This window comes from Aplosporella prunicola (genome assembly GCF_010093885.1).
Source record: "Aplosporella prunicola CBS 121167 unplaced genomic scaffold K452scaffold_1, whole genome shotgun sequence".
Taxonomy (NCBI): domain Eukaryota; kingdom Fungi; phylum Ascomycota; class Dothideomycetes; order Botryosphaeriales; family Aplosporellaceae; genus Aplosporella; species Aplosporella prunicola.
Window position 1 is genome coordinate 23,929 of NW_022983529.1, and position 22,261 is coordinate 46,189.

The 22,261-nt window shown below is 52.8% G+C and overlaps 10 protein-coding genes across 10 annotated transcripts; 6 read left to right on the forward strand and 4 right to left on the reverse strand.

Moving 5' to 3' along the window:
- Window positions 1-32: 32 nt before the first annotated feature.
- K452DRAFT_117 (uncharacterized protein) lies at window positions 33-2,112 on the forward strand. Its single transcript, XM_033535115.1, has 5 exons — window positions 33-84; window positions 143-276; window positions 335-643; window positions 749-1,702; window positions 1,771-2,112. Exons 2-5 carry the CDS (start codon window positions 247-249, stop codon window positions 1,963-1,965), a joined length of 1,488 nt encoding a protein of 495 aa, XP_033402711.1. The 5' UTR covers window positions 33-84; window positions 143-246; the 3' UTR covers window positions 1,966-2,112.
- Window positions 2,113-5,317, forward strand: K452DRAFT_167 (uncharacterized protein). Its single transcript, XM_033535739.1, has 2 exons — window positions 2,113-5,229; window positions 5,287-5,317. Exon 1 carries the CDS (start codon window positions 2,260-2,262, stop codon window positions 5,167-5,169), a length of 2,910 nt encoding a protein of 969 aa, XP_033402712.1. The 5' UTR covers window positions 2,113-2,259; the 3' UTR covers window positions 5,170-5,229; window positions 5,287-5,317.
- A 99-nt stretch (window positions 5,318-5,416) lies between these two features.
- K452DRAFT_261140 (uncharacterized protein) lies at window positions 5,417-7,220 on the reverse strand. The gene is made up of 3 exons (XM_033538569.1): window positions 7,123-7,220; window positions 6,761-7,065; window positions 5,417-6,708 (listed from the first exon to the last, which is right to left on the reverse strand). Exons 1-3 carry the CDS (start codon window positions 7,167-7,169, stop codon window positions 5,621-5,623), a joined length of 1,440 nt encoding a protein of 479 aa, XP_033402713.1. The 5' UTR covers window positions 7,170-7,220; the 3' UTR covers window positions 5,417-5,620.
- Window positions 7,221-8,123: 903 nt separating this feature from the next.
- On the forward strand, window positions 8,124-10,123 carry K452DRAFT_217035 (uncharacterized protein; the record flags this gene model as incomplete). Its single annotated transcript, XM_033536265.1, has 5 exons — window positions 8,124-8,229; window positions 8,285-8,435; window positions 8,485-8,668; window positions 8,845-8,979; window positions 9,047-10,123. The coding sequence occupies 5 exons, from the start codon at window positions 8,124-8,126 to the stop codon at window positions 10,121-10,123; spliced, it is 1,653 nt and encodes a 550-aa protein (XP_033402714.1).
- A 191-nt stretch (window positions 10,124-10,314) lies between these two features.
- K452DRAFT_218122 (uncharacterized protein) lies at window positions 10,315-10,710 on the forward strand (the record flags this gene model as incomplete). Its single annotated transcript, XM_033536339.1, has 1 exon — window positions 10,315-10,710. A coding segment is annotated over one exon (396 nt), but the record flags the coding sequence as incomplete, so codon positions are not given.
- A 1,447-nt stretch (window positions 10,711-12,157) lies between these two features.
- Window positions 12,158-13,073, forward strand: K452DRAFT_330362 (uncharacterized protein; the record flags this gene model as incomplete). Its single annotated transcript, XM_033545115.1, has 2 exons — window positions 12,158-12,893; window positions 12,950-13,073. The coding sequence occupies exons 1-2, from the start codon at window positions 12,466-12,468 to the stop codon at window positions 13,071-13,073; spliced, it is 552 nt and encodes a 183-aa protein (XP_033402716.1). The 5' UTR covers window positions 12,158-12,465.
- A 262-nt stretch (window positions 13,074-13,335) lies between these two features.
- Window positions 13,336-14,645, reverse strand: K452DRAFT_330364 (uncharacterized protein; the record flags this gene model as incomplete). The annotated part of the gene is made up of 3 exons (XM_033545116.1): window positions 13,336-13,918; window positions 13,974-14,374; window positions 14,448-14,645. The coding sequence occupies 3 exons, from the start codon at window positions 14,643-14,645 to the stop codon at window positions 13,336-13,338; spliced, it is 1,182 nt and encodes a 393-aa protein (XP_033402717.1).
- A 2,142-nt stretch (window positions 14,646-16,787) lies between these two features.
- On the reverse strand, window positions 16,788-18,164 carry K452DRAFT_217962 (uncharacterized protein; the record flags this gene model as incomplete). Its single annotated transcript, XM_033536326.1, has 5 exons — window positions 16,788-17,289; window positions 17,349-17,467; window positions 17,541-17,783; window positions 17,844-17,962; window positions 18,014-18,164. The coding sequence occupies 5 exons, from the start codon at window positions 18,162-18,164 to the stop codon at window positions 16,788-16,790; spliced, it is 1,134 nt and encodes a 377-aa protein (XP_033402718.1).
- Window positions 18,165-18,411: 247 nt separating this feature from the next.
- K452DRAFT_293504 (uncharacterized protein) lies at window positions 18,412-20,931 on the forward strand (the record flags this gene model as incomplete). The annotated part of the gene is made up of 7 exons (XM_033541584.1): window positions 18,412-18,744; window positions 18,802-18,864; window positions 18,929-19,043; window positions 19,101-19,369; window positions 19,421-19,597; window positions 19,676-20,468; window positions 20,576-20,931. The coding sequence occupies 7 exons, from the start codon at window positions 18,412-18,414 to the stop codon at window positions 20,929-20,931; spliced, it is 2,106 nt and encodes a 701-aa protein (XP_033402719.1).
- Window positions 20,932-21,239: 308 nt separating this feature from the next.
- On the reverse strand, window positions 21,240-22,073 carry K452DRAFT_293505 (uncharacterized protein; the record flags this gene model as incomplete). The annotated part of the gene is made up of 2 exons (XM_033541585.1): window positions 21,240-21,596; window positions 21,741-22,073. 2 exons carry the CDS (start codon window positions 22,071-22,073, stop codon window positions 21,240-21,242), a joined length of 690 nt encoding a protein of 229 aa, XP_033402720.1.
- Between the last annotated feature and the right edge of the window lie 188 nt (window positions 22,074-22,261).

Consider the following 22,261-nt stretch of genomic DNA (forward strand, 5'->3'; position numbering starts at 1 on the left):
ATTCGCCTTAATACTTTAATTCGGAGTGGATTTGATCAAGGGTTAACACGATCAAGAGTGAGAAAGATCAAGTTGCGGAACAAGGTTCGCAGTGCGGCTGAGCGGGCGGGGTAAGTTGGTTACACGCGCTGATAACCAATAGATGGCAACCCCGATCTTGCTTATTAGGAACCGTTTCCGCTGCCTTCAATTATCCCTCAGCCTTGACACTCAAAGTCAGCTTCACTTTTGTTCTTCCTTCACAGAATGAGCTTTTCCGAGAGTTTTTCTTCAGATGTAAGCTGTCTCACAATGTTCCTATCACATTGTATTGGATTATACTGATATTAAGAAGGTCGCAACAAGGAACACTGCTCGAACTTTCTTATCGAGCGTCAGCGGTTTTTCTCAGCCTTCTCATCGCAAAATAAAAACCCTACTCGACTTGTTACAAACTGTTCAACATCTCAACCTTGAGCAGTTCGCCCACACATCCCTCCAGCGTGACCGACATATTGGCGAAGGAGTGTCATACAAAGTATCGCGATGCGTTCACAGAGACACGAAAAGGGTATATGCTGTCAAACAGGCCAAACTCCCATCTGCGGCTAGTGATTTTGAGGCTTTTGAGCGACAGGTTACGTCTGTACTAAAAGACGTTGAGGTGAGCTCATTTGATACTTTCTACGAAGGGTTGACTTGTAATGGCACTTGGCCTTGCCTCATACTTTTAGAGTTGGCCTGTCATACTAACTAAAGCTTGGTGTAGGTGATGTCCCATGTTGGCAGAAAAAAGAATGTCCTAAATATACTTGGGTATGGATGGAGTCTGGATAAGGATAACCACATCCCGTTCCTAGTTACTCAGTTTGCTGAGGGTGGGACACTGAGAAACTTCTTGAAAAGCTCTCGGACTGGGGTCCAGGATAAGATCAAGCTTTGCCGCGACGTGGCTCAAGGCCTCCAGGGCCTGCATTCGTGTGGGATCGCGCATGGTGATCTCAAGCTCGACAATGTTCTCGTTACCTCGTGGCTGGACGAAACTGCGTCAGTAAATGGACTCCACAGTAATAGCCAAGAGCCGTCGCATCTGTCCCACATCGAAGTTTGTATTTCTGACTTCGGCCACTCTCTACTAATTAGTGATAGAGATGAGGATGACTGGCAACAGTACGGCGGAACTCTAGCTTATAATGCTCCAGAAATATCTGGTGAACATCAAGGGAAAGAGCAAACCTTGGATTTTGCCCAGTGCGACATTTGGTCACTCGGCTTATTGGCCTGGGAGATCTTCAAAGATGGCCATACGTTCTATAGCCACTCCAGTATCCGAGCTGCAATTCTCTCCGACATCCCTGCATCGTCAACATCTCCTTCTCATTCTATTGGTAAAACTCCAATCACTGAAGGAACCTCAACCACCATACCACTACAGATTCAGAGCTCAAACGCGAAAACCATAGAAAACTTGAACAACGCAGCCGACCAGTTCTTCGGCATCGCCTGTAAAGATATCCAAGAGCATCTGGGTCAAAGCATTGATCCGAGAACAATGAAGCATATTACAGTCATGCTTCGGATGTCTCTCCAAATGGACCCACAAAAGCGTGCATGCAGCACTCTGTTGACCCCACTGCTAGATGAGGGCGCGGGGTATCCATCAAGCGTGCTGAAGAGCCCCCGCTATACCGATTACAACCAGCCAATTGCGTGGTCATTTGAGGTATTTTTATTTATCACCACTTACACGTACCTATTTCTATATGCCCAAGTCACTTACAGTCATGGCAGATACTTCAGCAAAAAGAGAACATCCCATATGAAGCAGCGGTGCAAATTCTAAAAGATTGGAAGCGGCTAGCTACGCAAGTGGCGCAAAACCATGACACCAGTATCGACGTGTCACCTAGAGCATCGCTTCAGATTGCCTTGGCATATATGTGCGGATTCGGGGGCCCAGAATCTACATCGGAAGCCGTGAAATAGTTTTCCAAAAGCGCTTTGGAGAAACTCGACATCGCACAAGATTTCCTGCCATTTATCAGTGCGAGGTCCAGATATGAAGATGAAGGGTGTTCTAACGACCATTCTGGAGTAGAGGACGCTCTGTTGGCCTATACAGAGTGCGTACGTGCAAGCTATCGTAAGAAGTTTGAAAAACGCTATGCTGAGGAACACGAGAACTACATCGCTCTCTTTAGCGGCATACACGAAGGATCCAATTTCTCTACTGCAAAATTGTCCGCAAACAGTCTGACCAGAGCGTTGCGGTTTTCTTGCATGCTTGGAAATCCCAAAGCCACTATTGCTCTCTTGGATAATGGCGCCGACCCAACGGTTTCCGATTCCAACGGTGTGTGCCCGCTGCATTGGCTCTTCATGTTCCCTGACTCGGTCATCCCAGCCATGGCCAAACGGCTATATATTCAAAAAGACGCCAAGGTATCGTCCAAAGAATCCTTCCAAAAGGTTTTTAACACTAGTTTTGCGGACAACTATGAAGCCGCAGTGAATACTGCATGGAAACATATGCGCATTCGTCTCGAGTCCTCTTTGATCGAGGGCTGGGGAAACGCTATGGGCGATGAAAACCGAGGATGGCTTAATGAGTTCCAGGCAGCACGCGATACATTCCTACAGAAGATGCGCGACAAAGTAAAAGAGTCATTCAATCCGAGCTGGAACGAAATATTCGGAGAACCACGTATGAAGGAGTTCAACACCATCTTCGAAGACTCGCTCCCAGCAGCTGCAAAGAAATCCAACATATCACCAACTACAAAATTTTCATTCAGCATTGACCCACAGCTGCCTATTGGTCTGACCGGCACGCCTTTAGCCTTTGCTACTATGGCTCGATCCGCCCCTACAGTGCGTGCTTTATTAGACCTCGGTGCTAGTCCACACTGCTCTGGGCATCTATGCAGCCCAGGGCCATGTTGCAGGGCTTCAGCGTGGTATATTGCATGTGCGTTGCACATGACCGACATTCTTCGTATTTTCATTGAAAATAATACTCTGGACAACGTCAACAAACTTGGTCCTGGCTCCGAATTCGACAAGCCACTGGATAAACTGCAAGCTATGTTTGCATTGTTCAAATTCTCATCTGAGGCGATATATGCTGAGACAAAAGCCACACAGTTATTTCACCATGGTGCAATGACGCGAGATGCGGCGAAGGAAACAGCAAAGATTCTTTTCCATCACTTCCTTCCTCACGTCGAATCTCTTGCAACCTACGACCTAAACGAATGCCAAGTGGAGATGGACGTCGATGCGACCAAGTCAGTAACACTCCCGAGGATACTGGAGCAACTCTGCCATCCTACTATTCGAAGCGGCAATATCGAGGCAATCCACACGATATTGTCTATCATTCGTGAATATGCCCAGGACATACCTTTCAAGCGTGAAGATCTGGACAACCTGTTCTTCCTTTGTACCGATGTTGCATGCTCTTCTTCTTTCAGCTGGCACGATACCTTGGCCGTCCTCCAGGTCGGCCTTGATTTGGGTGTTGACATCGACTGCTCGCGAGACACACCTTTCACCAGAAGACCCATCAATATTGCCATCGGTTATCAGAGCCTTGACGTTGTCGAGTGGTTTATCCAACAAGGAGCGAGCCTCTCAGCACAAGACCTGGAGGGCAATACGCCAGTACATCATATGGTCTCCACTCTATCAGCGTCGGTTTTTGACCGGGTGAAATTGAAAAATCTTGTTGCATCAGTCGGTGTGCAAAACTTGCATGGCATCACACCTCTCCAACAAGCCATTATTTCACGCAGGACTGAGGAAGTTGCGATTCTGCTGGACCACTTTGTACGGTCTAATATCGAGACTGATTATCAATCGCTTCTTCAAACGGCGGCCGGGATTGACAAGGACTTTGAGGCTGTCCCACTTGTCTTGACACACGCGGCCAAAGCAAACAAAGCTTCAACGCTTTGTCTGGCACCGATCCTGGAAATTGCCGTGTCAAAAAACTCTTGTGACGTTATCCAAACCCTGCTGGACGTTGGTGCCGACATACACGCGATCCATAGTTCAGGATTGTCTTTCTTTCATCATGCTGTCGGGGAAGGGAGGGCTGAGGTAACAAAAGCCTTCCTACAATCCGGAACAGTGTGTGTGGACCAACTATGCAGCGACCTGGCGGCGCTGCAGCAGGCCGTAATTACTTCAATTGGATCCAAGAGGACCGAGACTGGGCGAAGCAGAGTGCGTGAGTGCACTGAACTTCTCATCAATGCAGGACTTGATTTAAATCTTAAGGGCCAATATGGAACAACTATCCTGAAATCCCTCGTCAGATGGCCCCATGGAGATGACAGAACATCTCTTCTCAAGCAGATGATCATTAAAGGGGCTAATCCACACGCGGAAGGCGAGGATGGGAACAGCTTATTCCAGAAGGCCATTGCGGCTGCTGATTTTGAATTGACACAATGCCTTCTCGACTCACAGCCCCAAGAATATGTCAACGGCCACAGACAGACGCTGTTACACATAATTGCCGCCAACACACCAAATCATGGTGTCACGAGCAAGAAGCAAGCCGATGCACTTTATCACATAGTGCAGAAGGTTGTCCTGAGAGGCACAAACCCTTTCCTTGTTGACAATAGTGGCTGCACAGCCATGGAAGTGGCAGTGCTGTCTAACAACGATTCCCTTTGCTCTATTTTTCTCCAAACATCTCGAAAGTTGATTGACGGCAATTCCTCCAAAGATTGGCAGTCGCTGTACATGACTTTGATCGACCGTGCATGGCGACGGGCAATCGAGTTCGCATTATGGGGACCAGTATGCGCTTTCATCGAAAATGGGTTTAAGGGTTCTCTGGCTCCTATTGACCCAGCGCATGCAGTCAAGCTTTTCGAGTATGCCATTGTGCGCAAGAAATCAGAGGTATTTCTCCAGCTACTTGGCCATGCTGATGGGAAAGTTCCTGAGTTAGACTTCGTCTGCAAAGATCCGCATATGAGTACAGCTTGGGACCGTATCCGCGTTGACTTGGGAATGGATTTCCGTTTGAGAAGACTGTTCAAAACAGAAAAAATAGTAGCTACGTCCCCGTCAGGCCTTAAAATGCGGGACAAACCGGCTGAAAGAATAATCCGCCTATCAAGTGGACAAGAACTGCGGTTTCCCGTCCGCTCTTCCTCAAATTTCGCGGAGTAAGGAATAACCCCTTTACATGCTACCTACCTTTACTTGTCAGCGTTGAAGGCTTTTATGTAGGTATATTAACCCTTCTACTGGCTACACCCAAAGATATGATACTAACATACTATATAGTTGGAGCGTTTGCTTTTACTGCCTTGTAAATAATCTGTCCAAAATTACTATATCCTTTTCACAGAATCCCGTAACAAAGGCTTGACCACGGATGTCACCAATTCTGTATTAAATTAATACCATGAATATCAGCGGCAATAGCGTTAATGTACTTCTTTCACGATTTCGTAGTTCGAATAAGCTTCCCCAAAGGGAAAGCAGATTCTACTTAAACATTACGCTCTTAAAGTCTTTAACCCCCTCGTACCTCAATAAAGAAGGCCACATTTTCTGTCCATCACCTCCGCAGACCCTTCTACCCATCAATCAACCTCAACCCAACTCATTCACCTATCTAATATACACCCGGCACAATCCTGTACCTCACAATGCGCTTATACCTCTCCCAATCCTCACCATACTTCGCCTTGCAATGCTGATCGTCCCTACGATCGCGATGGATCAGCAAAATCGCAAAATACACGACGTACATATACGTGAACAGCATGCCCCATCCCCCCGCAGCAGGGACGACCTCGCGGCCATCCCTCATCGTGAACGCAGCCTCCCCTCCCTCCCCAGCGCCCAGGATAGCATACCCGGCGATGCCGGTCGGCAAGGAATACGGCCACGCCTGCAGCCAGTCGCCAAAGTAGTTCATGTGGCGGGCCAAGCCCCACCAGCCCGACACCAGCAAGCGGCTGCCGGACTTCGTCTCAATGAACTTGAGATGCCGGACCTTGGGGTCGTTAGGGTCGCGCCTGAAGGCGTTCTTCTGCGCATTGCTGGCGCGGAAAACGTAGTAGCCGGTAACGAGCAGCACGGCCACAGCCGCGAGGCCCCACGGACCCAGCGACACCGGGTGCGTAGCGAGGTAGCGAGTCTGGGAGGAGTAAAAGAAGGGCACCCAGACGAGGTCGCCGAACGCGAGCATGGTGCCGAAGCCGTCGGTGGTGAGGTCCATGGTGGTCAGGATAGCGGGCTCCATGAAATGGCTGTCGAGGACGTAGAGCGCCTGCACGAGCGTGACGAAGACGATGCCGTCGGAGACGAAGCCGAATGTGCGGAACTGCTTGGCGACGAAGGCGCAGTTGAGCAGGATCCAGCCGAGCAGGCCCGGGTGGACTTCGCACCAGGCCTTGATGTCGATTTCGCCGATGAGCGGGAGCAAGACGCGCGGGTTCAGCTCGCGCCCGATGAACCAGTCGTACAGGGGGTTGTTGGACTGGCCGCCGGCGGCGAGGAGGCGGAGGTGCGGGTCGTTGGGCTTGATGGCGAAGGAGCGGAGGTAGACAAATGTGGCGAGCGCGAAGGAGATCAGGATGTTGGCTGTCAGGATCTGGAGGTAGTTGTCTGCGATGAAGGTCCAGACGGGGAAGTCTGCGCCCTGGGCGAAGGTGCCGGCGGCGCAGACGGCCAGGGTGAACATGCTTGAGGCGAAAGCTGCGAGGAAGTCAGCTTTTGCGTGCGCATTGGGTGGTTTGGCCAAGCTGACCATTAAACCGGTACTTCAGCCGGCCGCCGTTGGCCAGCTTGGTTCCCTCGACCTCGGTGGCGGGCAGGAAACGGTACAGCACGAGGCTGAACAGGTAGTACGCCAGCACCCACTTCATGGCGTACCAGCTTCCGAGGCCGAGGACGCCCTCTTCAGGCCATCCTACCTCTTTCTTCAGCCGGTCCAGCGTCAGAGTCGAGGGGTGCAGGAGAGAGGGCGCAGGGCAGCCGGAAACATCGTTGCAGGCGAAGTTGAAAATGTAGAGGAACACGGGGAGGCCGAAGCTGATCAGGAATGCACCAGGACTGGGGTTTGTCAGTTGTTGGTTCTGAGACCGTGATGCGGCGGCATAGGGGGCTTACGGTCCGAGAAACTCGTACTCGTGCGGCTTCTCCGCCGTGTGACCCATTATGAACGCAATTGAAGCCCGGGGCTGGTGTGGTGAAGTTAAAAGTCTGTGAAGAGGCATTTGGCGGAATTTATCGTCATTGGTCTTTGGCTCCGGAACGCTTCCTTTCCGGGTGGGCTGATTTTGGTCGTGGCCTGAAGAGGTAAAGCGTCGGAGGATTCGTCTTCCTCCGGCCAGCGCACGGCTCCGTAGACAGCCTGGCGTCGACAGTTGCTCGCAGCATCAGTCGCCGGAGATTTTGCGTTGTAAAAAAGCTTCGTCATTTCCCCGGTCTATGGCGTTGGAATCCGGGGTAGAAGTTTGCTCTTACCTTCTCGGGCCCCTTTCCGTCCCCTGTCACCGCTAAGCTACCCGGATAACTGTGTCCCTTACAGATGCACAAGGGACCCTGGACTGCCAAACCGTTCTCCTGGTTTTATCAGCTGAGAAACTCATCACGTTTCCCTTAACGCAGTATAAGAACACGATCGGCTGGGATTGATGCCTATTGCGGAGTGTCGCAATGCGAATTTCTCAAGGGTGTCAGAATCACATGCAGTCAAAAACACGACATAGGCAGAAGCTACGGCGCAGATTCCGAACAACTCACCAAAAAACGCCCTTCAACTCCGCCCTACGCCTTCCTATGTCTAAGCTCAAGACGTTGCGTACACAGCTCGGCACGGCCCGAATGACCGCTCTCGGATGCCGTGCCTGCCGTGTGATCCGAGTGTCTCCAAGCAGGACTCGTCACTAGGGCTGCCGTGCTTCCGCCTTCCGTTCCGGTTTCCGATCGTTGTGCCGATGGGTCGTTGATCTTCGTTTACTTTAAATCAAACTTTGTCCGCTCTTCGTATTGTGAGCTAACGTGCCTGTCTCTCCCTCGCGTGCGTCCTCCAGTCGCTTGCTTTCCGTAGCGCTTCAGTCTTGTTGATTGTGCAGCCTTGTCGCTCGTGCACAGCTGCCATTGCCATCATGCTCGGATACTTTAAGGAAATCCTCGACAGTGCGCCGCGCGAGCCGCTAAATTGGCGCCTTTATTATATCATAACATGCTTTGGCTTCATGGGAGTAGCCAGAGGTGGGTCCATATCAAGTACTGTACGCGATTAGGCAGTAGGCTAAGAACATTTCAGGTCTTGACGAAAGCCTAGTTGCCGCCATGCTGATTCAGAAGTCCTTCGTCCATGATTTTGGGTTGGATTTGATGAGTGCAAGCCGAAAAGCAGACGTCACTGGTAACATCACGTCTATCGTTCAGTTAGGATCTCTTGCCGGTGCTCTCATGTAAGCTGTCCGAACCGGTCCTTGTTGTCTTCTGGCTAATTCTCTTTAGTGCGTTTATCATGGGCGATGGCGTTGGCCGGCTGTGGATTGCCCGTGAAATGTGCACCATGTGGCTCGTTGGCGTCATCGTATACATGACGAGCGATGGCCAATTAGGATGGCTGTACGTTGGTCGTTTCATCCTTGGGATAGGCCTCGGCCAGATGTCCATCGTCGCTCCAATGTATCTCGCGGTAAGTGGCCATCTCCCGTTGTGCAGCATTCCGGGGAGTAATTTGGCAGACGTTCTGTGCGCATCTGCAAGTGAACCTGAACCAGATCGAGGACTAATCGTTACTGTCCCATATTTTTCAAAAACTACGATCCTCCACTCCACAGTTTGCCTGCGTAATAGCTAATTCTCCGATAGGAATGCGCTGAAAAGTCAGTTAGAGGATTTGCCGTATCTCTTTTCGGAGCCACGGAGTATTTCGGAATGGTTTTGGGATACTTTGCGAGTTATGGAGCTGCTGTTCATCTTCCCAACAGCTACTCCAAGCAATGGGTAGGTGAAGCTTTGCTCGAAGATCCCTGTCATTAGCATATATCCCATGAATGCTGACAAGGAAAAGGTTATTCCGCAAGTCGTGCCCATCATTTTTGCAGCCATAATCCTCGCCCTCCTCGCTTACGCACCGGAGTCTCCACGGTATTTGATTAATGTCGGAAAGGAAGAGCGCGCCGCAGAGGTTCTATCATGCCTCAGAGGCTTGCCAATAGGCGATCCCGCTCTTTCCGATGAGCTCAGCGACATCCGCGCACAACTCCAGCAAGAGAACTCAGTCAGGCTGAGCACACGCTCTGTCAGCGCCATGAAGGAACTCGTCAGCGAGCCAGGTAACCGTTATCGTCTCGTCGTTGCCATTACTGCACAACTCCTCACACAATGGTCCGGCGCAAGCAACATCACGCTCTACGCCCCGGAATTCTTCGCCATCCTAGGAGTCCCCGGCCACAACCAAAAGTTGCTGTACACCGCGATCCTCGGCATCGTGAAGTTGGTCGCCTCACTTCTCTTTGCAATTTTTGTTATCGACCTTCTGGGCCGCAAGCGCAGCTTGATGGCTGGAATATCTCTCCAGTTTGTCGGCATGCTGTACATCGCGGTGTTTCTGACCGTAGTGCCATCCGCGACTGACGGCGCTGTGCACAGCCCTTCACAGCGACATGCAAGCACCGCAGCCATCGCGTTCATTTACCTTTGCGGCACCGGCTACGCGATCGGCTGGAATTCGATGCAGTACCTCGTTAACGCAGAAATCTTTCCGCTCCGTGCTCGCGCGCTGGGCATGTCCGGCGTCATGGTCCTTCATTTTGCGAACAGGTACGGAGCCAACAAGGCGCTTCCAGAGATGCTGCTCGATCGCGCGCTTCAGCCGCATGGAACATTCTATTTCTTTGCTGCGGTCACTGCTCTTGGGCTGGCCTGGGTGTGGGGTTTCCTGCCGGAGTTGGCGGGGAAGAGCCTGGAAGAGACGGACGCGGTGTTTGAGCTGCCTTGGTACAAGATTGGGCGATACAGAAGCAGGTCTGAGAACATGCCCGATCGCGAAAATGCGGCTTCTGTGATGTCGAACAAAGAGCGTTCGGAAGACGCGACACGCGACACGGCGGTGGATGTTTCACGAAGGATGGACGACCGAGGCTGAAACACAAGAGCCCGCTTCCCCACTTAAAATTTGGCAACACAATTGCCTGACCTCACTTCAAACAACCACGACTACAAACGCTCCAGAACGCGATTATGTCATGTCGCAGCGGCATCGTGACGGCATTCACCCAAAAAGCCATCCGCTCGGAACTTGACCGCGTTTCCGCGCTATCGCGGCTTGCGTAGGAAATGACGACGTACCAGTACGAACCTCTTCCGGGCACAGATCAGAAGCACATTCGCCTGTTGCAGCTCTTGCCAGGATGCGAGGAAGACCCTGTCCGTTGCTCGATCCAAGCCGAGCACATCGACAATGTGCCCCGCTACGAAGCGGTCTCGTACGTGTGGGGTGATCGATCGGACACCGCGGAGGTGCTCTGCCACGGAATGCCTTTATCAGTGCCGGCAAATCTCGTCGATGCCTTGCAAAGGTTCAGGAAGAAAACGGATCCTCGAATGCTCTGGGCGGATGCTATTTGCATTGACCAGAAAAACATCAAAGAGCGCGGGGAGCAGGTGCCGCTCATGGGAAAGATCTTCGAAGGTGCCAAACGAGTTCTTGTTTGGCTCGGGCGCGGTGAAGACTTCAACCCGCAGGAAGGTTTCGATTTGGTGAAGAAATTAGCCGTAAAGGTTGTGGAGGTGCCCTTAAAAGATGATCTCGACAATGTCTTGATGGAATACCCTTCTGAAGCCTGGGAGGCGTTCTCCAAAATCATGTGGCTCCCGTGGTTCAACCGCATGTGGGTTCTTCAAGAAATCGGGCTGGCTTCCGATGCACGGGTGTTTTGTGGCAAAGCTGTGGTATCCTGGGATGCCTTGCAAACGGCTTGTTTCCAACTTCATTTTCGTACAAGGAGGATCAAGTTGCATTATTCACTTCACTTAACGCCAGTAGTGAGAGTGCTTCGCATCCGGTTCAAAAATGGCGAAGACATGGACGTTAGAGCTGTGCTTCACAGGGCACGTCATAGAGAAAGCTCGGATCCAAGCGACAAGGTGTACGCATTGCTCAGCCATCCGGCTTTCAAGAGAGTCTGTTTCGCAGAGGGGTTGGAGTCTTTGATACCGGTCGACTATGCCAAGTCGTGTGCCGATGTCAATCTCTCTCTTGCTGGAAAACTGTTACAGCAACCTGAACCACTTCGCCTCTTATCCCACGTTATACACGCGGATGACTTCTCCCAAAGCGACCCGGAATCTCCGTCATGGGTTCCACGATGGGATGATTGGCTGGAAAACGTCTGTTTCGATTGGAGTCCAAGGCCATTCTTCGAAGCCTGTTCCTCTGTTCCGTCGGAGTTTTCGTTGCACGGTTCTGTACTTGACGTGAAGGGTCTCATCCTCGACAGGATACTGTGGTGCTCGAAACTTTTCGATGAAACGTCGTTTTTGAAGCCTACAAATACTTTGGAAGCAGCTGCTGAACCATTGAAGAGTATTTGGCTGCGATACAGCGAGGTTGCGCGTGAAAGATCAAAAACAGAAGAGGAAGCGTTTGAGGCGCTCTCTTTGACATTGAACGCTGGTGGGATTGTCAGGCGCACGGGTAATGAGAGAGCTGCATTAACAAACACTGAAAGGATTGCGGATGTTTTAGCAAACTTCGAAAAGCTAGGGATTGAATTTGAAGCCAAGGAAAGTCTCCAACAGCGGTACGGGACTGGTGGTGATTGCTTTCAGTTTGTCGAGACAACGCGCGGTGTCTGTCTACACCGGCGGGTTTTTATCACTGCAGACGGCCATGTTGGCATCGGGCCATCGCTCACGAAGCCTGATGATGTGGTTTGCGTTTTGTTTGGCGGGCGTGTCCCTTTCGTCCTTCGGAATGGGTCTGGTACAAGAGAATATCTGCTGTGCGGCGAGAGCTACCTCCATGGATTTATGAATGGAGAAGCTGTAGCCATGTGGGAGGATTGCGAAATAGCGGCAACCTTTCTCAAGTTGGTCTGAGAAGCAAGTAGGTTTGTTTGAAGCATGTCATTGAAAATGTCTTACGGGAAAAGATGCGATCCGCTGTCTCACCGATCTGCTTCGATTCTGCTTTTTTGTCGAGGGTCTGGAGGCACCTCTGACGTCCAACGGTCAAGCCGCATCGCTGCTGAATCCGTCAGTTCCCGTTCGATCCGGGTCTTCAGCTTGATACTTTTGTTGGGGTCGATGTGGTGTCGCGGCTGCCGCAGCTCCTGCCTTAAACAAAATCAGAGCCCTCGACAAACAAAGAAGGCGCCTTCCTTTGAAGTATTCTCGTCGCGCTCCGACCAACAACTTCGTACCTAATCAACATTCGTCATCCCGCTCAACCTTTCACCTTCACCTCACCTCTCAACATCATCCATCATGGATGACTCAGATACTTCATGCTACAGTATCTTCAACTGTGCCGAGCAATGTGACTTCGACTCGATTGGTGACCTCGAAGAAGAGGCTGGCATGAAGATCTACTCCACCACGAGCGAGGAGAAGATTGCAGTCAAGCACGCCCTCAACGCCGGACTTCTAGAGACTTTGTACATGAGGTACTATCTGATCTATGATGACGACGGCACGCGCAAGCTCATCCTCCTCGTTGCGATGGCCATGAGGGTTGGTGCAGACATCAGCCGCTTGATGAAGGCTTGCACGAAGCGCCAAATCCGTGAAATCAAGAACGACTTAATGACACATCCCATAGCGCTCAAACAGATGAGTATCGCTCTTGAAACTTACGTCTCCGGAGAATGCTATGACTTCGACAATCCCAGCATCGAGGAGGTTTTCGAACGCTTGTAGGACACCACCATGTTTGAATGATTTGCAAACCCTTGTTGACCATTCACTACAGGGTTGCTGAAGAAGAGGCCCATGAGAAGGCTGTCTCCGAGCTTGTGGCCAAGGGTTACGACGAGAAAATGACCGAATGTAAGCTCGACCTCGATGGGCGCGAGTCCGAAGTCAAATCCACCTAGATCATTCCACGACTGCGATTGCGGCTTGACCTCTTGCCTACTGGCTGACTTCGACACCACAAAAACGGGAGGATGGGAGTAAGGCGTATCTGAGATTATTTGCTACGGTTAAAAAGGCTGGTTGCGTGGCGGGAAAGCTCACATCAAATGCTCCATCGGTGAACGACTTGCTATGGTACAAGGGATAAATTGCACAAGAATCAAATAATATGACTTGCTCCAAAATAGTTTGATCGTGCTTGATCATCTTGGCCAAAGACAACTAGCTCTCATTCCGCGTAGCGTTGGTCGTGTTATCGGCACTCAGCTCATGGACGCGTGCTCCAGTAGATGTGCCGTCCAGTTCTCGTGGCGGTACAGGTTCGGCAGCTAATTCCCGTGGATGGTCGTACAGCTCCGAGATCTCTGCTCCGGCCACAGGTAACTCAGCCTTCTCTTCCGAAGTTTTTCGCAATGCTTTTTCTGCTTCCTCTTCGGCCTGACGTCTCCTTTGTTTTCTCCGGCGCAGCATCCACCAAACGAAAACTATGGTTGCAGCCAAGACGACGGCGGGTATGGTTGTTGCCAGGGTGATGATGGCGGTTGAACTGAGTCCGCTCTCGGATGCAGTGTTGGCCGAAATGCCAACTGTACGGTCCGCTTCCTTCCACTTCAGCTGTATAAGTGGCGCTTGGAGATGTAAAGAGTTGGCAACTAAACCATCATCTGATGTATATGGTATGGTAAAGGGTGAAGCGTAGTTAACGCGTATGGTTGAAGACATGCACGCTGCTACAGACAGAACCGTGGAATCAGTTTCGGCTATGCAGCTTTGGTAACCACCGGTGTTGGCACACGAATAGCCTCTGTAAGCATCAGTTGATGAGTCTCAGGCAAATTTATTCAAGATAAAGCACTTACGAGGGGCAACAACCCACTGCTGTTTCTTTTTCCGATGGTGGAAACGCGAAGCTAAACGCTCCGGATGCATTTTCCCCAAATATAGAAGTGCAAGCACTTGTATAGTTTTTCGGACAGATAACTCCAGGAGAATAAAAGCCAACCGATGGTGTCTGCTCTTTTTGGCCAGAGCTAAGTCTAGGTGCTCCCAAAGGCCAACATTTCCTCTGATAGGGTAGAACGATTGTACCGCAGTCTACGGCCTGGTAAGCGGTAAAGTCGGAAGAGTTATAGCCAGCAAACATTAGGGGCATTGCACAATCATCTGGAAACTTGAATGCCGTTGTCAAAGGACCAATTAAGTATTCATTTATACTCTTTGTCTTTTCCTGGTCTGATGGCAAGGTTACACTCGGTATCCACTGGCATCGAAGTCAGATTTAGATTCCTACAAAACATTAAAGATAATTTTTTTTAAAAAGCTCATATACTTACTAGTGCATTATCACCGGTTAGAAGTGGAGGCTTATAGGGCCCAGAGACTGTAGATCCATACGGAGGCCTTATATAAATCGTTACTAAGCTCGTTGTTGACTTTGTTGCTAGGCTTGCTGCGGACTCTTCCCAAACTGTATCTGAAGCTGATGCGGGCGTTATGGAAGTAACATGTGTAGTAAACGGAGAAGGGGACATCTTTTCTGGTGCGTTGTCGTAGTTGCTGTTAACCTGACACAAATCGTTGCTTCGCTTCTAAAGAATAGCTCGGGAATCCCGTCTTGTAATATAATCACCCTGCAAGGCTGCCAAGCTCAGCCACACGAATAATAGTGGTGATACAAGTGCGGGCAGCTTCATACACGAGAAAAAGACATCCCAGCTCAAGGCATGAAGTTGCTTTTGGATAAAGCAGTGATACGTTCTGTGCACCCGAACGGCCTATCAAAGCTCCGTGGCGTCATTCATGTGCCACAGCCTTCTTGCCTGAAACCCCAATTCTGTTTCTTGCACGACTGAAATAAGGCAAATTTACGGAGCGGCACGCTGCATTTTGGCGGATGCGCACCACTAGACGACGTGCAACCCGCGATTCACGAATTGCCCCGCTCTTCAGCCTTGAACCGGGTAGGCGCCTATCGTATAGAAAGCGCATGCGGTAGGCAATTAATTGAGAGAGATACTAGGTACATTAGTCGCTCACAAAAAAGTGCATGTTGAGCCAGTTAAACTGGTTTTGTTTCAAAATGCGTAGCTCTGTCTCTCCCTCTCTTATTTCTCTTTCTTGTATCTCTCTATCTATCTCACTACTAATTATCTCTCTACCACTCTCTCTTAATTATCCAAACACTTCATTTCCAATCCACTTTCTAATTCACTAGCTAGCTAACCAAGAACAGCTATCCGAGTAACCTAAAGCCGCAGGAACCAAAGATCTAGGTACAAATATAATAAAGCACGATTGGATTATATTTAATATACTAAAAATAATAAATATATAAACAAAAACCTAATAACCTAGCCCCGTAAGACTACAACAACCAAACACCCTCCTTACACCTAAAACCCACACAGCATCTTCCCCGCCGAAGATCTACACAACAATCCCTCTCTATCCTAACTCTAAAAGTAGTATAACCTACTCCTCTCTCGCCTAAACTACTCTAAAACCACGAAAAGACTAGTAGTATAGCTATAGCTATAAAAGCAGGCCCTAGATATTTATACACCCCTATTTCGACTATATATACACCCCCCTTAACCGCCTGCCTAATCGAGTAATAACTCGGCAGAAAGTTAACTTCGCGTCTTTACGTCCGCATCTTGCAAAAACACCTCGCGCCTACGTACCTACCCATAACTATATCCTATAACTATAATTATACTAGTAGCTCTACTAGCGAAGAGAGTTTGCCGCAGTACTACTAATACCTCTAGTAGGCAGCCTAAGTAAGTTATAATTAATAGTAACGACGACGAAGATAGCGAGGACGCAGGAGCGATCGCGCGCGTAAAAGAGTAACGCTTATAATATATAATAACTCGAATAACTACGGGCTCCCTGCTTACCGCGCTGTAATAGTAAGGTTAGAGATATCCTCGCGCGGCACCGAAGGCAACTTTCTGCCTAGTTATTACTCGATTAGGCAGGCGGTGGTAAGGGGATGTACATGTAGTCGAAATAGGGGTGTACAAATATCCGGGGCCTAAAAGTAAGCTATTTAAGTAAGTAGGAGATACTTACCTATCCCTTCCGAGCCATAAAAAACGAAAAAAGGAGACAGAAGGCAGAAGACAAAAAATTAAAAAAAAATATAGAATCCGAAGCGGAAAAGAAACGGGAGTAAAAGCACCTAATCCCTTACCTCACTAACGACGACGACTAAGCATGGAAGGAAAGTTATCAGCGTATTGCTGTTGCATATATAGCGCTAGGCAGGTAAGTCTATTCCCACCCCACCCCATCCCATCCCATCCCATCACCTCCACGTCACGTCACAAACCAGCCCCTCGCCAATTACATTTAACGCCTCACCCACTCTCCTCTCCGCACCAGTCCCTGTACCCGTCTATTTACTGCTGCCGTATCCTATGCAGGACTGACCGCTTCCCTGCCTCAGTGAATATCTTGCAGGCGAGAACATCTGGAGGATACAGTAGGTGAGTAGGCGAGGTGGGTTGATAATGCGTATTTTCCCAACTAACCCTGCAATCAGGTACCTAGGTATTTTTACAGCCACGGCCGTGGACTCCTCTTCCCCTCACACACACGCACACACTCAATCTTCCCTCGCTATCAACACCAACACTCCCTCCCCCTCAACCACAGCGCACGCTCAATCATTTCCTCTCAAACGAGACCTTGCCATCCTTGTCCACACTAGCAAACGTAGCAGCATGCCCCTCCTCGCTCTTACCATCATCCTTCGCCACCTCCCCCACCGCAGAACCATGTCCAGACTCCTTCCTCGCACCAGCCTGCAGCGCATCAGCGACGACGCCCGCCGGCGCGTCCGCAATCTCATTGACGTCGCGCGTCGTCAGCGAGTCCGACAGGCGCGCCGCGCGCGACTGCAGCAGCAGCGTCGTCGGGCCCTGGAAGCGCACGAACAGCCGGTCGCCCCACACGGTGCGGCGCGCCCAGGTGCGCAGCGTAAAGCTGCCCTGCGCGAGGGTCTTCCACGCCGCCGATTTGCGCATCTCGGCGATGAAGCGGCCCAGGCCCGTGTTTGCGGGGAGGAGGGCGCCGAGGCCGAACGAAGGGATCTGGAGGCGCAGCGAGGTCGACTTGAAGCGGTAGGGCTGGGGCGGGGCGGACGTCATCGTGTAGGCGAGGACGTTGCTGTGGGTTGGTTAGTGGATGAGCTGCTTCGACAATGCGCGCAGGTATAGGGTTCTTACCTCGGGTGCACGATGTATTCTTCGCCGGCCTTCAGCTGGACCTGGTAGACTTGGCCTCGGCCGGCCAGAGCGAGCAGGCCGCGGCCCGTGACGTGGGAGCTACCCCAGTGCGCCAAGCTCTTTGTCGGTCAGTGAGCAAGTCTGAGCACGCGAAACGCGTCGCGTAGAGCGAGAGCGAGAGAGATAGCGTACCATCTTGGTGTTGATCTTTGGGCGGACGGACAGCGAGTGGCCGGTCCACGCCAGCAGCGCCTGTCGTTGCGCAACCACCCAGTCTAACCTGCCATCGAGGTGTACGACGGCGAAGGAGGTGATGGGCGACTTGGTGGAGATTAGGGCGGAGATGGGGCTGGTTGAGTTTATCCGCTGGTAGAGGAAGGGAATGCCGAGAGCGGCGCGGCGGAAGGGCTCGAGGAGGGAGAGGGTGGAGACGGTCTGCGGCGGGAGTCAGCGCCCAGGTCGTGGGTCAATGGGTGAGGTCGCAAAAGGCCTCACGTTCTCGGCCTTGCCGTTGACGGCAACAAGAGTGCCGCGGCGGGTGTACAGGTTCTGCGACGCGGACAGCGAGACGGAGAGGAGCGAGTAGGGCGCGCCTAGGACCTCGAAGCGGGCATCTGGCTTGTTTTAGCGCGTCGAACACGGTGGTGGAGGGCAGGGCGAGCTACCTGCGGTCGAAGAGGCGGCCGCGACATCCTGATCAAAGCTCGGGGTGGTGGAGGCGGGAGTGGCGCTGATGTGGATGGGCCGGCGGGCCAATGGGCGGGCGACGGCGACTCTGCGCGCGCGGCAGACGGCCCTGGAGGTCAGAGGGCGCATGGCGGGGGAGAAGGGCGTGGATTATGGGAGTGGAAATGCAGCAGCTCGAGCGAAGTCCAGCTGGGCCTTTCGGCGAAGGCGTAGGGCTGAAGGATGCAAACACGCCAAGGACGATGACGCCTTTGCTCCCCTGCACCTTGACGTCCCGCATTGCGCACGCATCTCTCCCCTCTTTCTCTCTTTCTTCCCGGAGCAGCCAAGTCGACACACCATGGCCAGCCCGGCGCAGTGCTAAAGCTTCGACATCATGTTGACGCGCCATCTCGTGCGCGGCGCCTGCTCTGGCCCGCCGCGCACCTTCCCACACCTGCCGCCCTGCCGCATCTCGTCCTTCCCCCGCTCTGCCTCGCCTTTTGCCCGCGTCTTCGTGACCAGCAGCCCCCGCCACCAGAATGACCCCAAAGCAGCTCCCATCAATGCCTCTGCCGCCACCAAGCCGGGCACTGCGAAGCCTACCAATGCGAAAACGGCTGCCGACAAGAATGACCCGCTGCTAGCCGAGAAGACGGTCACCAACAAGGAGCAGCGCAAGGCTGACTGGGCCATTATGAAGGAGATGACGCGGTACCTGTGGCCAAAGGTAGGCGCCGAGCCCAATGGAGCTCCAATGCTGCTGTGTTGACGCGGCGCAAAAAAGGACAATCTCGGCACGCGGATGCGCGTGGGCCTGTCGGTGGGCTTGCTGGTCGGCGCAAAGGTTGTATACTCGTTCCTTCTCCGAGTCCATGTACATAACTCTCATACTCATAGCCTTCTTCTCTCAGGTCTTGAATGTGCAAGTTCCTTTCTATTTCAAGAGCATAGTGGACTCGATGAACATTGACTTCCTTGCTGTCGGCGGCACCGCCTGGACCGTGGCCGGCTCCATGATTGTAGCCTGTAAGCTGAGCCGGCCGCCCCGTATGCTGTAGGTAGACGCTGAAGTACATACACCAGACGGCGTCACCCGAATGGGCGCGACGGTATTCCAGGAGCTCCGCAACGCCGTCTTCGCCAGCGTCGCGCAAAAGGCCATTCGCGGCGTCGCCTGCAGCGTCTACGAACACTTGCTCAAGCTCGACCTCAACTTCCATCTCTCCCGACAGACTGGCGGCCTGACGCGCGCCATTGACCGCGGTACCAAGGGCATCAGCTTCCTGCTGACCTCGATGGTCTTCCACGTCCTGCCGACCGCCCTCGAGATCTCGCTTGTTTGCGGTATCCTCGTATGTTTTTGCTCCTCGGCATTGGGCATTAGACAGGGCTAATACGACCAGACGTGGAATTACGGCGCCCAGTTCGCCGTCATCACCGCTGCAACCATGGTCGCATACAGTGCCTTTACCATCCTCACGACGTCGTGGCGCACCAAGTTCCGCAAGCAGGCCAACGCCGCCGACAACAAGGCCGCCACTGTGGCCGTGGACTCGCTCATCAACTACGAGGCCGTCAAGGTATGATACGTCTTTGCAGGAGCAATGGATCCCATGACGAGACAAAGGGGCCGAGTAGGGAGCTAACCCGCAGTGCAGTACTTCAACAACGAAAAGTACGAAGTCGCGCGGTACGACAAGTCGCTGCAAGCGTACGAGAAAGCGTCGATCAAGGTGGCGACGTCGCTGGCCTTCCTCAACAGCGGGCAGAACGTGATCTTTTCGTCGGCGCTGACAGCCATGATGTACCTAGCGGCGAACGGGGTCGCGAACGGGCAGCTGACGGTCGGCGACCTGGTCATGGTGAACCAGCTAGTGTTCCAGCTCAGCGTGCCGCTCAACTTCCTGGGCTCCGTGTACCGGGAGCTGCGGCAATCGCTGCTGGACATGGAGACGCTGTTCAGCCTGCAAAAAGTGAACGTGGCAGTCAAAGACAAGGCGGACGCGAAGCCGCTGGTGCTCACGGGCGGCCAAATCCACTTCGACAACGTCACGTTCGGGTACCGCCCGGACCGGCCCATCCTCAAGAACCTGACCATGACCATTCCAGCGGGCAAGAAGGTGTCGATCGTCGGCCCCAGCGGCTGCGGCAAGAGCACCATCCTGCGCCTGCTGTTCCGCTCCTACGACATCCAGAGCGGCCGCATCACCATCGACGGCCAGGACATCCGCGACGTCTCGCTCGAGTCGCTGCGTCGCGCTATTGGCGTCGTGCCGCAGGACACGCCGCTGTTCAACGCGTCGATTGCGCATAATATCCGCTATGGCGACTTGGAGGCGTCGGATGAGCGGATGAAAGCCGCCGCGAAGAGGGCGAGGATCCATGATATTGTCAGCGCGTGGCCCGATGGGTATGACACGATGGTCGGCGAGCGGGGGATGATGATTTCTGGTGCGTTGCGTTGCTTCCTCCCCCCCCCCCCCCCCCCCCCCCCCCCCCCAACACACACACACATACACGCTCAACAGCAGCTAACACCCCCTCCCCACGCACCACAGGCGGCGAGAAACAACGCCTCGCCGTATCGCGACTCATTCTAAAAGACCCACCCCTGCTCTTCTTCGACGAAGCCACCTCCGCCCTCGACACGCACACGGAGCAAGCGCTGCTCGGGAACATCAACAGCGTCCTGCGCGAGAAGGCGCGCACGTCCGTCTTCGTTGCGCATCGCCTGCGGACTATTTATGATAGCGACGTTATTATCGTTCTCAGGGACGGGCGGGTCGCCGAGATGGGCACGCATGAGCGGCTGATTGATTGTGGGGGCGTGTATAGTGAGCTGTGGAGTGCGCAGGAGACGCTGTTTCAGGGTGAGGAGGGGGAGGGGGAGAAGAAGGGGCTGGAGAGGAGATAGGATTTGTGGGGAGAGTGATGTGGATTATGTTGTTGGGTTGATGTGCGGAGGGGAGAGGGGTTGAAAATAAATTCAAGTTGGACATGTTGGATTTTTGGAGTTGTGGATGCAACAAATGAGTGCGTGGATGAGCCTGTGAGATTCCTAGGTATGTATGATGTCGAAGCACGGCTACGAAGTAGAATCATTGCCGCTACATACACTTCTCAGCTGCCCTCGTCTGCACGGATATCCTCCCAGCAAGCAAGCAAGTCAATCCACCTCCAGCAAAGTCAATCATCCAGTGACGCCTGCCCAAACCAAGCAAGCTACTCCGCCCCCTCACCTCCCTTCGCCGCCTTACACACCTTCTTATGCCTCTTCCAGTCCTTGCGCTGGCACTCACGCGAGCAGTACACGAGCCCATCGGTCAAGCAGCGCGCACAGCGGCGAAGGATCCTGTTGTTCTGAAGTTGCGCCTGCGTCTTGCGGCAAGTATGACAGAAGGGGCCAACACCAGCTTGCTGCTGCGTCTGCTGTTGTTGCTGCCGCTGCGCGGCTTCTTGCTGCTGGCGCGCGCGCATCGCGTTGATGACCACGGAGGGGTCGAGCACGAACTCGTCGGCGCAGCAGCTCACGCGCGGGTACATGTTGATCATGACGTAGTTGGAACCATTGGCCGGCTGCTGCGGGGGGCTTTGGCAAGTCAGTGAGTATGTGCAAAGAGGCTGGGTATGTACTGCACGCAGCGCTTCGTGAAGACTTATCGGGTGGCCATCTCCTCGTAGACGCCAGGGCTGTCGAAGCGATACCACTGTCCAGACACGTACGCCGCCAGCGCCGTCTTTCATCTGCTCGCGGGCCTGGTCGGGGATGCCGAGGTTTGCGTTCTTGGTCTTTGTTTTCTGGAGCAGTTCGGTGCTGATGGTGGCGCCGACTTCCATGGCCAACGCGACGAGCAGGATGAGCTTGTGCGTTGCCACCTCGGCCTCGTACTTGGCGGACAGGCGGGCTAGGAGCCCGCTGTTGAGGGTGCGCTGGGCTGTGGTTTTTTCGGCGTCATTGCGCGTGAAGTGGATGGGGAGGTTGGCGTCGTCTTCGATTGCCTCGATGAGGTCGTACGCGTGGTCTGATTGGAAGAGTTTGTAGCCCCAGTAACCCATGGTGAGCGGTGTTGAGGAGTGAGAGATGAGGGGAGAATGCGGGTTGTCAACGGTGGGTTTATTAATGCGTCGGTGCCTGCCTACCTATGGTGCTATTGTCGTGGTGGGAAGGGGTGCGGCGCGTGTGACTGCACCTTCCCTATGCCACGCGCGCAGGGCAAACACTTTCACAGCAACCAAGCTACGTT